This window comes from Drosophila pseudoobscura, chromosome 3, assembly GCF_009870125.1.
Source record: "Drosophila pseudoobscura strain MV-25-SWS-2005 chromosome 3, UCI_Dpse_MV25, whole genome shotgun sequence".
Lineage (NCBI taxonomy): Eukaryota > Metazoa > Arthropoda > Insecta > Diptera > Drosophilidae > Drosophila > Drosophila pseudoobscura.
In genome coordinates, this window is record NC_046680.1 from 10,101,381 (window position 1) to 10,121,121 (window position 19,741).

Sequence of the window (19,741 nt, forward strand, 5' to 3'; positions counted from 1 at the left end):
TTCTATAATAAGCCCTTCATGGGTTTCCGACACATTTATGAGCTTAAGATGAGCAAAAGGTAAAGAAATAATGGTAAAGGTAAATAATGAATGGAGTTAACTAGAGCTGGAAAAATTGAAGGGATAAGTGTTAAAACAAATGCTTAATCTGAGAATTAAGCTGGAAGTTCGAGTGTCTTTCTATATAACTGTATATGGAGCTATACGTTCCCCTCTGTAGTTCCTGCAATATTTGTTTTCGTGGCCGATTTTCTCTCTATCGATTTCCAAGGGTATCCTTTGAGAATACCCTCGCAAGTTCGGCCAGACCCTGCTCCTGACCCCCTATCGCAGTGGCCTTGACAACTAAGCGACCCGAATGTCCGGCAATTTGCCCTCCCCCTGCCATTTTTCACTTTCTTCCATCCATTGCGCACTGCCCACGTTAGGTGCTGGGAAATTAATTACCGCATCGGGGCGCGAAAATGGCTGCTCCAGGATAATGCCTCAAAAGTCATGTCCAACTTTTGCGTGTGCAGGAGATGGCGATGGCGGTGGCGATGCCAACTAAAAAGTTTCTAATTACGACCATGAAACCAGCCTAACGGCGGCACTGCTCCTCCGCATTTTTATTTCCGTTGATGTTTAAGTTTTTAATAACATTTACCACGGAGCTCCGTTCCGTCCATGTGCCTAGTCGCTTGTACCGAGCTCCGAGGAATCGGGGGTGGCACGACACTGAGTAGAAGCGTGTGCGGCGAGCATGTTAATACAGTAGGCAGCTGGAAGGCAAAGGCGGGATGGAAGCCATGTAAATTGTAATTACACTTAAAGCCATAATCCAGCTTTATGCCTAAAACTCGCGCCTACGCCGTCTGCTAAGCCACGGCTTAAGGGCTCACACGGGCGAAGTAATGGGCGGCAGACAGGCGTACAAGTATGCACTCGCATATACATAAAGAGAGTGCTCTCTCTTAGGCCTGGTTCAATTTAATTTGTGCAGAATTTAAGTTTAGCTGCAGATAAATATCCATATGGGTTAATTATATAAATTGTGCAATAGTTAACATGTTGAAACTTCTCCCCAAAAATCCAAAACTTTCCTACCAGACTTTCGAACGAAACTTGCAGCCGCACAGAGGGGCACGGAGAGGGAGGAAGAACAAAGTCAAAAGACGGAAACGGAGAACTTTCAAGACTTATTTTCCAAGGAACACAAAGCAGCTCTCCGTTCGGCAATCAGCTAAGGGACTGCCTCCGCCCGATGCACAGACTGGAGTACAAAGCATTTCGCATATGTCTTTCTGCCGCGCAAACGAAAGGCTTTCGCATAATTCCAATTGCAGAATTTAAGGAGCAGGAGCAGGAGAACGGAGTACTTTATCTTGATGACTGCTGCTGTTTGGTCTCACGCATGTAGAAGAGCTTGTGGGTGGGGGGAGAGGGAAACTCCGACGCCATTTGGCTTTGGATTTTTGGCGTCAATGTGCTCGTTGGCATTTAAAACGTAGACAGTTTGCTCTAGTTGCCTCGACGCGCAATTACTTAGATACACACACACACACACACACACACAGACTCAGACACGACCGACAAAAATATATATCTGTATCTGTATCCTACTCGTACGGATGCTTGCATATTTCTGCCAAAAGTTACAACTTTTCTTGGCCCAAAAAAGGCGGCGAGGAGGAAAAGCCGAGCAACAAGAAGAAAGTTTTCACTTGAAATTCAAGGAATTGCTTTTGAAAAGTTTCAATTTCTGACAGTGTGCGCAAGTTGTTAGGCAAATTCGCTTTTTATTCCCAATTTGGTGGCGGAACTCCGCCTCCGCGGAGGCGCAAGCGCCAGACCCCACCAGAGCGTAGCAGAGCTGAGCAGATCTGCACAACGAAAGCCAACCTGGAGAGCAGGTTCTCTAATGAAATTGTGACGTCGGGATCCATTTGTCCTTTCTTAAGGCGGCAAAAAACACAATGAAATCAAGGCCGCACTTGAGGCAAATTAAATGTTGAAACAACATTTCCCTTCCACTGACCCTTGGGTCGCTCTCAGGGCCAACTTTCAGCGAGTTTCGAGTGCAGCCGCCAGCCCAAGTTGTAATTGCATAAACCAAAGGGCCTGCCACTTGTCAAAGATGCCCAAATAAAAAAAAGCTTGTTAGCCCAAATGTGGAGTGCTGACCGGCCATGGAATGGAGTGTTGGGAAGATCATAATCTGCCTCTGTCGATACGCGATGATGGGCAGCTTTCTGCTGCGGCGGTTGGGTGGAAACTTTCCGCAGCGAAATTGGAGGAAAAACTGAGGGAAAACGGGAAAAACAGCAAAAGGTAAATCACAAAACCATTTGCATCGACTTAGGCTGGGGTCGCGCCATGGCTGTGACTATGGGTTCTGGCCAGGTTGGCTTTGTCTTGTCCTTAATAGCTCGCCGTGACTGGCCAGGATCTGGGCAAGAAAGCTGCCCGCTTGAAAATGGGAGTGCAAAAAAAGAGGTGAAAAGTTGCAAATTGGAGCCTTGCAAACGGGGAGAATGCTGACGGGGCTGGAATTTCTACGCTTGGCTACTGAGTGTGCAACCAAAATGTATCTTAGTGTTCTAGTTGCTCCATTCCATCCATCCACATTCCTTACACATATGGCACATACACACATGCACACACTTATAGATGTCTATGTCTTCGCATTTGCCATTGCCAAAAGGCGGCGCCTCCTTTGAATTATGTAAAATTTACGTGCTTTCAGCGCTTAAAGTGCAGCCATGTGTGTGTGCGCCTCCCGCTCGCCCTTTCTCTGTCTCTCAGTTTTCGAGTGAGTGTGTGTGTATTGCTGGGTGCCCCTGCATGCATGTGTGTGTGTGTGTATGTGGGACCATTAGTTTTTGTGCTGATTATTATGGCTGCCGCAGCACACGAGCCCGGGACAGGACCAGAGCCAAGACCAGGCCAGAGGCAGCCCTGGCAGGACCCACGTCCATGTGGTGTTGCATTTGTAACAGGTGAGCTTTATGGCTATGTTACCGTTGCATTTACCGCTACCCAAGTATGTGTGTATGTGCCTCCTGCATGTTCCGAATTAAATTATGCTTGCCAACGCGCTTTCAGCCTGCCACTGCCACTGCCACTGTCCAAGCCCAAGCCCCAACCACAGCCCTTACCCTGCAATAACGTGTAGGCCTTGACCCGGGGTGGTTTGCAGATCCCTGGCACGAAGGCGCATTGCCCGTGCCTCTTTGCCTTCAGTTTATTCAAAATTATTGTGCCGCCAATGAAGACATATGGGTAAATGCTCCTTTTCACCAGCACCCACCCATTTCATGCACCCCATAGCTCGATGCAACCCATGCCACGATGCACCCCAGGCCCCCTTTGTCATGCTCGTCAATCATCTTGTGTCATTAACAAATGAATCCTTTTATCCCCGTGTGAAACTGCATTCGCTTTGTCACTGCCGCCATTGTAAATCGATTGCCCACCCAATTAGAGATATATTCCTAGATGTATAAAGAGAAAAAAACAGAGTGAGAGACAGAGAGAGAGAAAGATAGAGATATGGAGATGGAGAGCTCAATCGAAAAGAAATTTGATTTATTTTCTCGTGAAAAACAGAAAAACTTCAAGGAAAACAGAAGTGGTAGACAGCTTGATTAGTATATTGAGAGAACTATTAAATGGAAATATGAGATGATAAGTGCATAAGTAGTAGATTAATTTAAGGATAGATAGAACAACTGATGAAACGCAGCTACTTAAATGATATAGGATGGAAGATTACAAAATGATGGACTGAATGATTGCAATGTGATAGATGGCAATCAACTACAAAATTCTTTCATGCAACGGACATGAGTGCATGATAGCCGTTTTGAGTGTATTTTATATCAAAATCAATACAATAACCCTAGATGCTCTTCGTCGAATTACACGTGCATACTAACATCTGTTCTTTATTCATTTAGGATACACAGCCGCAATATACTGATATAGACACATATAGTATGTAACTAATTCCTCTGGTATTTCATGCAACCCAATACACTTAATAAGTTTCCTCCCCCCACCTACATCCATGGCACTCCATCGCCACGGGACACGGAAATGGTCTTATTTCGGTGCGGTGGCAATTAACAAACGCCCAGCCTCCCGGAAAAGCCTCCGCAGCGGCATCCTATACATACGATAGTTAGCCCAATTAACCCGACTTGCCGCAAGTGGCCCGCCACCTATCCCCTCAGGCAGCTTCAATGGATTTAACTTTGTGCCCGACTTTCACAGCAATTTGACAATTTCGAACAGGGTGGCACTACATCCCCACAATCGCCCACACAGCAACACATGCAACTCCTCGACGGCAGGCGGGATGTTGGCTCTGATGCCATGGCATCGTCATGCTCTACTAACTCCACTAACTGGGGGATGCTCTACGGAACTACATAGGATAGAACGTAACTGCAACTACAACTACAACTGCCGTCAATATGCGACTGTTTCGCAGGCATTTGAGCCACGTGGTTCCTACAATGCTGTGTCAGCAGCTCTGCAGGAGGTTGAACTGGGGGCAGATCAGACTAGATTGGAAGCCGCAATGGGCAACATTGGATTCGATCTGTCTGATGGAAGTTTTTGGTATACATTTTTTCGTATAAATTATTGCTAGTGCAAGGGTTTCAAAGCTAAAGGGAAATCTAACGGGGGTCCCAGTAATCAACTAAATAGATAAAAATTTGTTCTGTTCATTTAAATAATGAAAAGTAAATGTCAATAAATAGTAGAATATTGCAGAAAATATATATATCAAAAATTATTTAATTATTATTCATTTATTTTCATCTATCAAAGGTGTTTTTATTTCTTTTCTGATATATTCTTCGGGATGGTAAGGTTCGGGGAGATATTTGTCAACCCATGAAATTGCTGCTTTGCATACTAGCTGCAGTGTGGGGAATTTTCCAAATATTTATGCAAATATTTGGAGCTATTGAGCTGCAGATTTGTTTTGGGTGGAGCGGGATGAATGTATTTGGGGTACAAGTGGTGCACTGCTGGCCTTCAAATCCCCGAACCCAGTCCCCAGACATGCACGCGGGGCATAAAACTATTGATTTATATGAATCTCGAATATATTTACATATGTATATATACCTACATGCCACAGCCACAAGCGTGCGAGTAATACCTATAGATGACGCTGTGCTGGCTAAATATTAATGCGCTCTAAATAAAAAGCGGCATGAACAGCAGAAATTGTTTTTTCATTTGTGCACTAAGCTCTAAGCATTTCATTTTATTTCTATTTTCATTTTCCATCACTGGGTTCCGTTTCTGTGTCCGTCTCCGTCTCTGTTTCTGTTTTGGTTTCTGTTTTTTGCTTTTTGTGCATTTTTCATTACAGCATTGACAGTGACAGCGACAGCTGGAGTGTGCCCCAAAAGGCAGCACAGTGGCGGCACAACGTGGCATGCAACAATGGATGCGCCAGTTCTGCTGCTTGTGCTGTGGATCTGCCAGAAGTGTGCTCAGCGCTGCCCCTGAGGCGGGCTGCAGTGAGTGCAAGAGTAAATATGTGTGTGTTGAGGGCAGGGGCGAGAAGAAGGCGATGTTTTTTTGTGTGACGATTTTACAGACACCTCCCCGCCCGGGCCCATTCACTTTCGGGGGCACGCACAGAATGTGGCACAGCCAGTGTTCTAGTTTGCACATATTGGTGGCCTGCCACTCTACCGCTCGCTTTCCCCTTCTTTATGGCGCTTATTCGATAGGTTTTCTTGAATATCCTCGTATGCCCTTGCATAGGGTACATCTGACCTCATTTTAAGTATGTTCATATGTATATATTTGGTATATTATGTTTATAAAAGGGTATGTTGAAAAAGTTGTATAAAACTCATTCTCTTCTCGTAGGGGAATTGCTTTCTCAGCATAGAATATCGATCGAGGCATAAAATAAACGAATGAACTGTCAAAAATTGTAATCTCTTTAAAATTCCATTCTGTCCATAATGTGCTATAAATATAATTCCAGAAAAGTTTTTTTCAATTCGAATTGAAAGGGTATCAAGTCTTCGACAGACACATTTGAATTGGCCAGTTTTTGTATTTGTTTCAATGATTTGGCAACAAAACATTTGGTCTTTGCCCCTCTAGCATTCTTCTTTCCACTTTCTCTGTATTTTTCCATTGGCGTGGCAATTTCTGGCTTTGTAGATTGCTTGACAAATTGCCAGTCGGTGGAGATGGGGGACTGGGGCAGAGACCAAGGCAAGACAGCAGACGGGGACAGGCGACAGGGGAAGCAGGGACACCCGCCTTCAGTGAGAGTTGTAGACAAGTGTTCTCGTTGTTCTCACGGATATTGTTGCTGTTCTCGTTGTTGTTGCTGTGTCAGGCATTGACAGGTGATGCACGATTTCCGCGCCGCCACCAGCAATTGCCAGCGTTGCGCCCGCACAATCCCTGACCTGTCATTCTGCTCGACAAGGCCAATGAAATGTAACAAATTAACGATTTATCTTCTATCATACTTATTGAACAGGGTATTATGAACGGAAAAAAACAAGTCTTTGTGGGAGAATAATTTAAATTTTGTAAAAACATTTGAATGAAACTGGAGACTCTGTGCTTTAAGGAAGATACGAGCTGTAAGAGGGTAGTATGAACGGAAAAACACAAGTCTTTGTGGGAGAATAATTTAAGTTTTGTTAAAACATTTCAATGAGACTGGAGACTCTTTAAGAGACTAAGGAAGACTCCAAACTTCAATAAAAATGTCAGCTAGTATCAAGGAATTTATAGCTTTGCCCTATAGTTATATGCTATATTTTGAAAATGCGTTATGCCTTTTGACAATATTTCATTCCATTGGCATTCTACTACATTTGAGCCCTAACTTAATTATACGTTCGGACTCGTAGTCGGGTCCGGGTCCGTTCGCAAACACTTGATGGTATGGTCGTAATTGTCGTATGAATATAAAATGGACTTGTGTTTGCGGATTTGTGGGGAAAGTATTGAAGCGGGAGGGTATGTGTGCTTTTTGCACCCAGTGTGTGGGAGTGTTTTTTTCTGCTAGTTGTGGTTGTGTTTGTGCCATATTTACCGCAAACGCCACATGCCGCAATGCATGCAATAAAAATAAGTGCCGCTGGCTTTTGCATTCTGTCAAGGACACGGCCGCTCGTGATGCGATATAATCCACTTGATGCCGGCATTTTTCGCGCTCTTGTTGCTGCTTTTGTGGCAGCAACTGTTGATGGGAAATCGGTTTGATGCACTCGGAATTTGTTGAATTGTTTTTATTGTTGCTGCTGCTGCTGCTGTTGCTGTCAATTGTTTTGCATATGTAAATCAATTTATCAACGCTTTAGTATCAGTGCTTTTGTCCACTGTATTTTCCGTTCTTTGCATTCTAATTAATATGTTTTTCTGCGAATGGGTTTTTGCCATGAGATTTCGTTTGTTAATTTTCAGTTTAATTAAATGCAGTTTCTGAATTGATTAATACACATTTTCAATGAATCTCGAATGCCATTAACTTCATAGCAATGCATTTTTTACTCTTAACTATGAGTTTAATCTATATGTTTTTCTTTCTTTTTTAATTTTCCGATTTATCGTTTATTTTGTTAGTTCTTGGTATGTTATTCTTCCACTGATTTGATGGCCACCTCACTCACTCTCCACTGTCACTTTTGTGGTCCACACACTGAAATCTTCTTGTTTAGCATTCGTGGAACTCATAATTCATTCCGGAAGCGGAAACAAATCTCACATTGCGTATACGATGACGCGTCAAGTCACGTCACCAGAACTTCACCGAATCGGATTCCGTTACAGATCTGGGAAGAATAACTCCGATCAGATCGAACCGAAGTGAAGCGTACCGAAGCGAACCGAACCGAACCCGTTCCCGCTGTGGTCAGAAATTAACTGACGGACGCGTTCCCAGAAGGAGGATATGACCAGAGCAGAGCTCCGTCACAGCCAGACCCAAGCCGACGTCGGCGCTGGCAGCAGCTCCTTAGCGATGCCTTTTCCTTGTCGCTCTTTTGTGTTTTTATTGCTATTGTTGCTGTCGGCACTAGCACAGCTCATATACTTTTTGCACCCAGTGTTTAAGAGTGCTTCTGCTGCTCTACTGCTCTGCCTCTTGGACAGTGCTTGTCTGTTTACTTTACGCTTTCGCACGCGACTGAAGCAACGATGGAGGACATGCCACGGAACAGGCGGCAGGCACTGACAGCAGCAGTCTGCACGGGCTTCGTGGCACGCTCTCTCTCTCTCTCAATTTCTCTCTCTCCTTCTCTCTGTGTATGTCTTTCTATGCGCTCTTTATAGCATATTATGGCATCTCCCTTCCGGGAGATTGGTCCATGGTGAGGAATGGGTTACCCTCAAACCTATAGAGTATTTGTTGTATTTGTAATTTGTGATACGATGGACCGATGGATCCTCGATGGACCGCAATTTATCTAGAATAAACGTGCAGAACTTGGCGGTCAGACGTTGTCAGACATATTTTTGTCCAAAAAATAATCGGGCAAAGTCGACAAGGCTACAAAACTTTTTTACATAAGATAATTCCATAATAATAATTTATGAAAGCTAGTGATTAAGAAGTAGTGAAGGAAGGATAGAATGAGGTCGTTCGGTAATATTGTAATATATAAATAGTTTCAGATATGTTCATTCTATGATAGTTCTGCACCGTCAAGTGCAGTACGTGACATTGAAAATACATTCCAGTCTTCACTACTCGACTGAGATATCATCCATCTTAAATGTTTTATCACAGAGAAAATTTGACAGAACTTACTCATTTGATTCACTGATAGAATACGTACATTCAAATCGTGTTCCGCCATCAACAGCTGTTACAGATTTTTTATGGCAAACATTTTTCCAAGCATCAACTTCTTCCGGCTCTGTAGCTTTCTCTCGCTCTCCTTCAACGCAGCTTCTGCTTGTGCGCGAAACCTGACTCTCTCTCCCTGCTCTGCTCTCCCGAGTCTCTCTCTGTTTGCAGCACACAGCCGAACGCGGAGCGTCAAGTTGCGATTCGTTTAGTTCCGAGCGACGTCCCTGGCGACTGCAAACAAACGCCAGAAAACCGCTTCAATTTGGGTTATTGTGCCGAAATTAGTTGGGGGCTACGTTCTGTGCCCTCTCAGCCGGGAACTTTCCCTTTCATATGCAGCACTCGCTCTACCGCACCGCCGGGCTGCAGCAGGTTGGGGCGTGCGGCCAATACTTAGCATACTTTCGGGCGAGCCAAACATTCGAGAGCTCGCCCCCTTAAGATCTGACCTTTCCAGCATTTGTTGGGGTAGGACTAAGGGACCTTAAGGGCTTTCGAGTGTTTAAGTTTCGTTTGGGACTGTAAAACTTGCGTATCCCATATATCAGGCAATGAAAACAAGACCATCAAACATTTATCCACGTTAATTCCCCTCTACTTCTTCCTGTTTTCCCACAATTTGTCTTATCCCTTCTGGATATGTGAATAAATTGCCAGCAATTTTTGTTGCTGGGTCGCTTATAAAAAGTTACACTTGCGAGGCCTTTACTTTTATGTACCCGCAGCAGCAGCAGCAGCCGCAGATTGCTCCAGCTTTCATTATCTAAAAACAAGAAAATCACAGACAATCAGTTAGCGCTGCACGAGCAAATAAACTCGTCAAGAACCAACAGAAGAACGACCAAAAAAAAATAAAAGAAAAGGAAAGTGAAGGGCAAGATGAAGATAAAGAAACAGCAGAGCAGCCGCTGCAGAGGAAACAGCCCAGCCAGACACACAGACAGACAGACTATATAACTTTTCTTTCTGGTTTTTCGGCAAAGGTCTCTTCTCGAAGTAAACTCTGGCGAAAAAGTTTGCCAAGAGTTGGACCTCCCGTCCGCCCCAACCTGGAGTTTGCAGTCAATGGTGCGTCATTATTTTCATTTATTGGCACAATCAGTCAACGTTTTATTTCCGGAATGTAATTAGCTAAACTGCCAAAGACAAACACACATGCACACGCACACAGGCAGACAAGACAACTGACAGACAGGCAACTGGCAGGAAATACGCTGACAGATGCAGATCGGCATGGCAGTGCGAGTGTCCTTTATGGTCGGTCTATGGGGGAAACAGCACACAGACATACAGACAGACAGACGAGCATGTAAGGGTCGGTCCTCGAGGGTGCATTCGTCTGGGCAGTGGCTAAGCTCTCCACGACGCATGGAAACATGTTTCTGAAGCTCAAGAAATGGCACAATTTGTCGATTTAGCTGACCGCCACACTGAACTTGAAGAGAAGAGGATAGGATGTTGGCAATAAGGGCACCCTGTTGAATATTAAGGAGCTCTCATTAGTGTTATTTAAAAGAAAGATATTTCTGATTATTTCTTTTGCAAAACAGATCAAATATCATTTAGATTGCGATTTCAGGATATTGAAAACCGTCAAAAATGTGTTTAAAAATTAAATAATCAAATGACGCTGAAAACTAAAATATTTCCGAAACAAAGTTTTGTGATACTGCGCCAAATGTTGAAGACGAATTGGAAGGGCAGCAACGGTAGTAACAGAACAATAAAGGAGCTTAACAAGGGAAAACATCCCAACGAAATGGAAGTGGAAAACAAGCTGCAGCCAACTGCTAACAACATTTCAAAAATGCGTGCCCCTTCAGAATGAAGCAGAAGCTGAAGCTGAAGCAGTCGCTGCCGCTTCAGCAGGTGTACATATATGTATGTGAAGCGCCAGCACACCGCTAAAAGTGGGAAATTTTTCACGAAAAGATGAACTGCTGAGAGTACTCGTGGCACACAATGCCCAGGCACCAGTCTCGTCTACCAGGACCTCATTTCTCTGAGAGAAGCGAAGCGTTTCAGATAGAATTTGAGCGTAGTAAATTTTTCAATCGACTCGCTAATAAAGGCAATAAATATTCGATTCGCTTTCGCTTGGCACCACTCTTTCCCTGTGCTTGAAATTTCCACTCGATTCCACGCGTTTCGATGCGATTCGACTCGATTCGTTTCATCCTGCTTCGATTGAAGTGTTTGCCATCCACGAGTTTATATATCGTACTATATATTTTTTTTGTATTATTCTTGATAATATCTAAAACCCCATCACTCCCTGCATCTTTTGCCATCTCCGCTTAACACGCTTTTCGCTCGCCCTTCTTTCATTTTTCTTTTCAATTCTCTTCTTTTTTTTGTTTTTGTGTTAGTTTTCCTTCTTGTTAGACACTGCGACAGGAAAAATTTCATTTCGTTTCGCTGAATTTCACGTTAAATTCAATTTAACGTGCGCTTGTACTTCTCACTTCCACGTAGTCTCTACGCTTTTCACTTTTCCTGCCATCCCATAGTTCTCCCCACAGCATTATTCACAATTTTCACTACTATTTTCCTGTCCATCCGCCATCCGCCACCCTCCATCCACCTCCTCCATCGGTCATTGCGTTGTTCCCCCTTTTCGTTGTTTTGCAGTAAATAAAAGAAGCGCAACAAAGCAGAAATGAAGAAATTCCCCAAAATGGAAATGTGTCACACAATGCCATTTTGGTCAGACCAAAACGGACTACTGCTTTGGACCATCCGGAGGGGTCAGGGGTCGAGTGTCAAATGTCGGGGGGTCGGTTCGGGTTTTCCTGCAAGAGTATTAAGCGCATAAATGATCCACACTGATACGAGTATAGGAGTCTTTCTCGCTATACTCGCAGCTATCACTATGACTACCACTACGGCCATGGCTTTTCACTAAATTGCTGACGTTGACGAACTGGCAATAGTTTTACTCCCTACTCCCACGCCTCGTCCTACATCTCCGGCATACATCCCTTGGCATTATTTATACGTCCAACTCATTTTCATTTTTCAGCCGTTTTCCGTGCGGAGAAGTGGGAGGAAAGTATAGCGGCTGAGCAGGGCCGGTCTCCACTTAAGCAAATTGAATATGGAAATGGATTTTTATTGCAATTTTTGTTGTTTTTTCTTCGTTTGATTCGTTCGACTTGGAAACATTGTGGCAGATTAGATTATCGCCCAACAGCTGGAATCATCGATTTTCGAAAGAAGCTTACATAGCTATCGCCCGGGGAGTCCCGCCAGTGCTTGGCGAACTTTTCGGAGGAAAGTTTATTGAAATATTTAGCGGGAACTTAAGTAATAAGTTGCCGAATCAGTACGCAAAAGATTAAAGTCCAATAAAACCGTGAATGGAGAATGGAGAGAGGGTCACTGAATACCAGAAACACTTTTCAAAGCAACGTAAACCAGAAACCGCCGGCAAAAATTGGGTTTTCATTTGAAATTACTGGGAAAAGTTTCCCTCGTCTCCGTCTCCGATTCGGCTTCCATTCCGTTTCAGTTTCAGCTACGGCTGCAATTCAGGTCCGGATAGTAATGGGCTTTTAAGCTCTTTGAGCCGCAAATTAAAATCCCCATTCCCTCTCTGAGGCATAGCCGAGTACTGCCCCGCAATGACAGACCCACTAAGGGGCTTCAGTCAACAATAACCCATGCAGAGCCATAAATGGAGCTTTCCCATTTCTGATTGTTTCTGCAGAATGCAGATGCTTCATAATGCTGATGAAGATGAGATGCGTTGGCGATGGCGATGGCGATGGCATTGGCTTCGCCGGCATGCGAGTCGTTAATTATTTTTTCACAATATATATCACGAGTACAACGAGACCTGAAACGAGCTGACAAGCGGCCAATTATCCGCCATAATGCTGAGATTTAATTTAAAAACCTGTCACACAGACAAAGGATCCTTCCATCCATCTCTCTTGCATCCACAAAGAAGCGAGCACTCCTTCCCTTTGGCCATATCTTCTTAATTATGCCCAAGGCTGTACCAAAAGGGTGGCCCGTGGCCCAACAATATGACGACAATGGCATTTTTTGCACGTCGTCCCTCGAAATGCTTCAATTTATGACTTAATCTGCGCTTAACCACTCTCTTACGCCGTTGCTCTCCCGAAGGGGAGATAGATTTTTCTCTTTGGGAAAATGCATTACCTTCCTTTTCCATACCTTTCGCTACTCTCAAATGAAAAACGCCCAAAGTCCAGCTTATAGAACAGTTTACAACAGCTTGGGCCACTTCATTATGACCAGAGAGGTTTCACATTAGATTGCAGAAACAATGCAATTAATTACAGTCCATCGACAGGGGTAGATGTACGTACATGCATATATGTATGTATGTATAGCTTTTTTACCTTTTGCTAATTATTCTTCAATCTTGAATGTTATTCATGGAATAACATGGCATTACATTTTCCCAATTACGGTAAATTAGGCAGCATGTTTGGGGCTTGTGTGCGGAGCATCAGTCTACTGTGATTGCAATCACATTGCAGTTATATTCAGAAGCAACTGAAAGACATCCAAAATGAGGCCTAGCTGAGAGGACGAATTTTACTTGCAGATTTACAGGCACACAACTTCTGCGCCTTGCATGCTCCTGCTCAATGTACTATTGTAAAAATACTCTCATTGCAAGCGTAAAAATCCAATCATCTGAATATTTCAATGGTACTTTACACAATAAAAACGCATTTAAAGAAATATTCCAAGAAACGTACATTTCCTTTTAGTTAGTTAATAATAGTTAATAAGAAATAAGCAGAACTCTATGCACAATGCTCCCAGAATTCTTCTGAATCCACTGCCAGGTCGATTTTTAATTGGAATTGAAGCACAATCCATGGTCAACAAGGACGGTACAACAACAATGACAAGGAGTGGAATGTTATTTATCATTCGTCTTATTGATATTTCACAATTAATAATCGCTTCGCGAAATTGTTCCAATATCAATTAAGCCTTTAAAGCTAATCCGTAGCTTCACCTCCTCTGCAGTTGATCTTATTTCGCAGATGACGAGTATCGATTTCTCCCAAAACATATTGCGACTATGATTTATGAGTGATTTCACCGCAGCAATGATGCTCAGGTCTGTGCTCGGCAAGGTGCAACCCACCACTTAATCCGAGCTTACTCAATCTGCCACTCCATAGGACCCCACAGAGTGTAAAGCGAGCAAGGAGCCGATGCCGCTGCAACAGACAGCGGCTCGGGCTGCTTAAGTCCAGGTAAAAGTCCAGGCAGAAGCCCAACAGAAATCGAAAACGCTGTGGCTCCGTGCCTTTTGTTTGCCAATTGCATTATGTGCAAGAGGCTTTTTGGTAGTTAAGTCCCCGTACATATTCTCGCACAGAGGGAGAAACTTTTAAATTAAAAGTCCAACGGAAGCTTATGGAACAATTTACAGCCGCTTAAGCCGCTTCATTAAGAGCAAACGTATCCATGGAGCCATATCGAAGGAGAGAGCAGAGCTTAGTTTTGCTGACAAACTTATTCTATGGCCACAGCCGCTGCGTCTGGCCAATGGGAAGAGGCGACCAATCCGGGACTGATTAATATTATCGATTATCGGTAGCCAGATAGCATAATCTCTTTCTCGCACTTGGCAGGTGCAGATACGAGTGCTTCGTAAATTTCATAATTTAAAACCCACGCGTTTCGTTTGTTTTGCCTTTCATGATTTTTTAATAAGGCCACCGCAGTTGAGAGTTTCTTCGAAGACCTAAAAAAAGGTAGCGCTGGCACCCACTCTCAAATTTGTATACATATGTATGTATTATATACGGGCTTTATGTACATATGTACATACATATGTATGCTTGTCAGGGTAATGGAAAGTAAACTGTCGGCACAAGTGTATTTATATTGCTAATAATTTGACGTCTGTCTCTTTGAGTTTGTCTTTGCCAAAATGAAATTAAATTCTTCGTGTCAGCCAAGGGAAGGTCACTGGGCGGGAACTCAGCAGAACAGGAAAGGGAGAGGGTGTAGGATGTAGATTCCATTGCCTGTCACAATCAGACTCGAAGGATCTAAGGTCGGAAATGTGGGGAAGCATACACTAAAATAAAATTGTTAGTTGTCAGATGATATCGCAAAGGGGAGACCCCACGCAAGTGGGAGGCGGCATGTTGGGAGGTACAGAGAAGGAGAACCCTAATTAGTTTTTATGAGGATGCACAATGTTCAGTTGCTCATCTGGCCACACACACGCACGGGGCAACAGTCGCTTCCGATGCGTGGGTTTGTGTTCTGCTCTGCCGCCGGAAGCGGAAGTGGGTCTGGATGCGGATGCGGACGCGGATGCAGCAGCTGCATGTGTATGCGTGTGCAGGTGCGTGATAGAGAATGTAAGTGCATCATGTGGTTAATGCACTTTAATTGCTGTTAGACCTGTCTGTTGGCAATTGTGGCCACTGCATCCAATGCTGTGACACCTGGCTCTTGCCTCTTGCGCGCCATTTAACTTGATTAAAGCATGCATTTGGGTTACTTTGCAGCCACTCTAAAATGGGTAACAAACGGGCTTGTGGGTCGAACACTAAAACGTAATATCCCCCAGTAAAATCAACTGGAAAAGCCAGTAAATCTACGACACACAAAGGAAATGTCCCTCTCCACTCGCCCTCCCCCTCGACAATTCCCCGGCGTGCAATGAAAGCGTTAATAAATTTCATGAGTTCTCGCATAAAAACTTTTCCTCTTTTTCTCTCTTTCTGGTTCAGTCCCTCTCTACCTCTCCCCCTCTGTTAGTGGCCTTCTGCCGCGCTTTGAAATGCAAATTCTGATTCTGGCCCGCCGCGCTGCCCCATGAACCTCGTCTTGGGCGTCCATTGAAAAATGTAAATCACATTTACAATCAGATTAAATCTCAATGAGCATTGGGCTAAAATTCAAATGCCATTTTGCCATTAGACCGCACAAATATTGTCACAGAAATCAAGGCCGGCAACAAAGTTAACTCACCCAACCCACCCAGCCTCTCAGCCACCACGCCAGCAAGCCACCTAGCCACCCATGGTGTGCCACACATATGCCACACAGCGAATGTTTCCCCACCACGCCCCTCTTGATGCTGTTGTTGCAAGTATTTATTTGAAAACATGGCAGCAAATGCTAGGCAACACGAAAATGTTGCATTGAATTAACATTTAGAGAACGCAAAAAAAAAAGGTGTCGTGTACGGCAAGGCAAAAAACATGAAAGTACCGCAGCTGTGGGGATTGCGACTGGATGATACCCTTTACACGTCGAAGCAAACATTATATAAAGAAGCATTACGGAAGCTCAACTCTGCCAAAGAGTCGGCCATTTGCCTATTATATACACGATACCCTGGGCATACTGACAACAAGAGGAAGACCGCTACATGTTACACATTTTAAATGTTTTGTGCAACAAAAAATGAGGAAAACTTGGAAAAAAGCAAACAAACATTAATAAATGCAAATAATATAAAATAACCCAAGGTGTGGACAGTGCAGTGCAAAGTTTCTGCTGTGGTAATTTGCATAAAAAACTTATTATGGAGTTTTTTCCTTGGGGAGAGCGAGAGCAAGATGAGCTCTCAACAATGAGAGCGAGGCCCACGCCATGGAGGAGCAAAAACTAGCAAATAAACAAAGCGAATGGATAAATTGATTCCAGTCAATTAGTGGATTATTCGATTTGAGGGTAAAAGCCATCATTAAAAGTAATCATTTAATAATAATTTAATAATAGTTGAGCAACAACTTGAATGTTTTAATTTTCCGTCAACTTCGATTCAACTGTAAAGAACATTCTGGCACAACGGCTCTCCGTCTCTGAGCGATGACTCTTTGCAAAGATAAGAGAAAGTATCTAGAGCAATTTCTTTTCATTTATCATTATTTGTATCGATGATTCGGCGAGACACAACACCAATAAATCAATTGTGCAAATATTCATCCAGAGAACTTGAGACCTCTTGAAAGAACTAACATGCACCCGAAATTGAACAGTTTTGTGATTAGGAAAAGATAAGGACAGAAAGTGTATTAATGTCGATGAATAATAATCTAGGCTGCCGTTGAGGTGTGTTTTTGTGTCTAATGCTAACATTACTTTTGTGTAATCTTCTATAGTTTCAAGCACTAGTCTCAGAGAACTTAATGGCAGTCTGTTTAAATAACAGTCTGTTAAGCTTCCTGTTTAAAGACTGCCGCACTTTTGTATGCCCCATGCATTGCTCTTTTTCCGAATGCACTCTTAAAATTAAAAGACCCATTGTGCGTGCCCGTCTAGACCGCGTCGCTATTTGCATTCGAAGCAGCAGCAAACAAAGAAAATGACAGCAGCCACGGCCAGGGTAAACAATGCGCAACAATATCCCACCAGTCCATCCCCAACCTGCTGCTGCTGCTGCTGCTCTTTTTAATGACAGTCGAACAGCAGCTGGGGATACGAGTATTTAAAGCGATGCTGGAGACCACCCGTCCGCCACTCATAAGTCGTATAAATCATTGCGCTTTGGGGCTCTCGTGTAATGAAAATGCTCCACAGATACTTGAGAGCCGTAACCTGAACAGAACAGAAGCAGGCTCACAATGCCACTCGAAGGGAATTACATGACTCAACCGCCACTCCACTACGTAGGGATCTGTGTAAGGGTACTCTTTTCACATTGAAAAACCATCAACCGAGAATGATGTGACACCAGCAGCAGAGACATCCCAATCTGATCCTTCCTGAAAAGCAAATTCAAAAGGGGGAGGCAGTGACTGTGACTTGTGGCTTACCCCGGTGACTGTCAGAACAAATAAAATGGCTGCCCACATTCAAATTAGCACTTGTCGCCTGTTAAATTTGCACTTGACTCTGCCTCTGCCTCTGCCTCCGCCTCAGCCTCAGAGTTTCAGGGGTCCCGAGGGCAAAGCCGCATCCAAGTTAAGCACCACAGATGCGCCTGGCAGGCGGCTGGAGCCAACCTTGGAGGTCCCACCAAAAGTTGGCCTGTCTGCCTGCACTTTTGATAAATCGTTCGAGTTGCCTGTCGCGACTTTGCCAGAAAGGTGCCTTGGAACAATGTTGTACCTTATAAATTTTGTTTGGTGTAACGCATGATATATGGAGACACACATACATGGGGCTGGTTTTCTGGCTTCGGGGGGGAATCATCATCATCATCTCCATCGGAGTTTTCTCTTTGTTGATAAATATGTCACTGACTCTTTTGGCAGCCCCATTCGGGCACTTTTCGAAAAGCTTCTTGGCATCCAAGTGATTCGTGATAAAAAATTACAGGAGTTTGATGCGCTAATTAGGTAAATTACATTTCTCACTCTCTTGCAACATCTATTTATCCAATTTTCTGAAACTGATAGAGCACTCGAATCGATCCATCTACCTATCCAAAGGCGAAGCGAATACCTGGCGCTGGCTGATAATTCATGGAAATTGGAAATTTTGCTTTCAATGACCTCAAGCAGAACTACTATTTATCAGCAATTCCCCTATCAGTTCTCAGAATAGGCCCAAAGTTCCCGGAATGCAAAAAAAAATTAAGGAGCTGCGGCTGATTTATGGGCTTGTAATCGACAGATTAAAATCCACATTCAATTGGCGCTCTGAATTGATTTAATAAAACACGATGCGTGGCCAGATTGTCTGTAGGGCCACAGTAATTCCAGTGATTCACGAGGTCTAAAATAGGGTCTTATATCACAGCAAGAGATAAGACTTGAAGCAGACTGTCAGCCCACAGCGGTGGGAGTGCTTATCATGCCAAGCCTCATGGGACATGGGCACTGATTGGAGGCGTTTTACCTGGCAAGCCAACCACCCGTCTAACCCAAGTTAATTGGAGACACGTAGATGGAGTTTAGCTCTGAAGAAGCCAATTAGAAGCAATTTTTCATGTTTTCTTGTTAGTTACTCGTATATCTTATCGCAGTGCAACCTTCCGCGGAACGCGGATGCTGCTGCTCGTATAAAAGAAGCCTGCACCTGAAACTTCTATCAAATTGTACAATAATCATCCACTGAATATGCATCTGTATACACGAGTTCTCCTCCTGGCCGTCACTCTCTTCACCGTCAATGGTGTGCCCCGTTTTGGAGAGGATGATGCCCTCGAGCAGGTCCTCTTCCGCATGGTCGAAGGCCAGATGGAGTCCCGGGCTCTGTCCCCCGCCGGCCAGGCCTGCTCCAACAACTACGTGAATGCCACCACTAAGAATAGCGAGAAGCTCGCCAATGCAACAAACGCCTGCGAGGATGCCGCCAACAGCACGATTGTTTCCAACAACAAGAACAGCAATGCCACCGTGATCACCATCCGTAACCAGCTGTTGGCCCTCGAGCAGAACCTGCAGCTCTGCCGCAACGAGACCGACTCTGCCCGCTTCCTCAACTGCACCGTGTCCACAGTGCGTGTTATAGTGTTTATATAGTGTCTTTCCCTCAACTTAACGTGGTTGATCCTCTTTTACAGTTCGATAAGAACCTGCAGCTGCTGGACACCTCCAACTCGATGGCCTACCAGACCCAGTCACAGTTCGCATCCAATGCCACGGTTGTGGAGGCCACCCGCTCCAATTGCATCAGCGCTGCCGTCAGCGATGCCAAGGTTCAGGGCATCCAGGCTGCCAACGACTTTGATTCTTGCGTGGCTAAGATCCCATCGCAGCGAGAGATTACCCAGAAACAGGACCCAAAGGAGCAGAAGCCTGTGCAGCAGCAACAGCAGCAGCAACAGCAGCAGCAACAGCAGCAGCAACAGCAGCAGCAGCAACAGCAGCAGCAACAGCAGCAGCAACAGCAGTTGGCATCAGGAGTCCAGAATCTGCCAATGAATAATTAGAATTTTGATAATCAATAAAAGTTTACCACTTGTCAAATGCATTTCCCCCTCTTTCGATGACTGATCTG

At 44.2% G+C, this 19,741-nt stretch overlaps 2 protein-coding genes across 3 annotated transcripts in view; one reads left to right on the forward strand and one right to left on the reverse strand.

The window, feature by feature from the left end:
• Positions 1–8,174, reverse strand: part of dpr13 (defective proboscis extension response 13) — a 32,975-nt gene extending 24,801 nt beyond the window's left edge. For both annotated transcript variants that reach the window (XM_015184124.2, XM_002138382.3), the window contains exon 1: positions 7,076–8,174. In XM_015184124.2, the coding sequence (XP_015039610.2) occupies positions 7,076–7,187 (112 nt within the window). In that variant the 5' untranslated portion in view covers positions 7,188–8,174. The remainder of the gene's footprint in view (positions 1–7,075) is intronic.
• Positions 8,175–18,822: 10,648 nt separating this feature from the next.
• Positions 18,823–19,714, forward strand: LOC6898366 (ras-interacting protein RIP3). The gene is made up of 2 exons (XM_002138383.3): positions 18,823–19,239; positions 19,305–19,714. Exons 1-2 carry the CDS (start codon positions 18,859–18,861, stop codon positions 19,671–19,673), a joined length of 750 nt encoding a protein of 249 aa, XP_002138419.2. The 5' UTR covers positions 18,823–18,858; the 3' UTR covers positions 19,674–19,714.
• Positions 19,715–19,741: the final 27 nt, after the last annotated feature.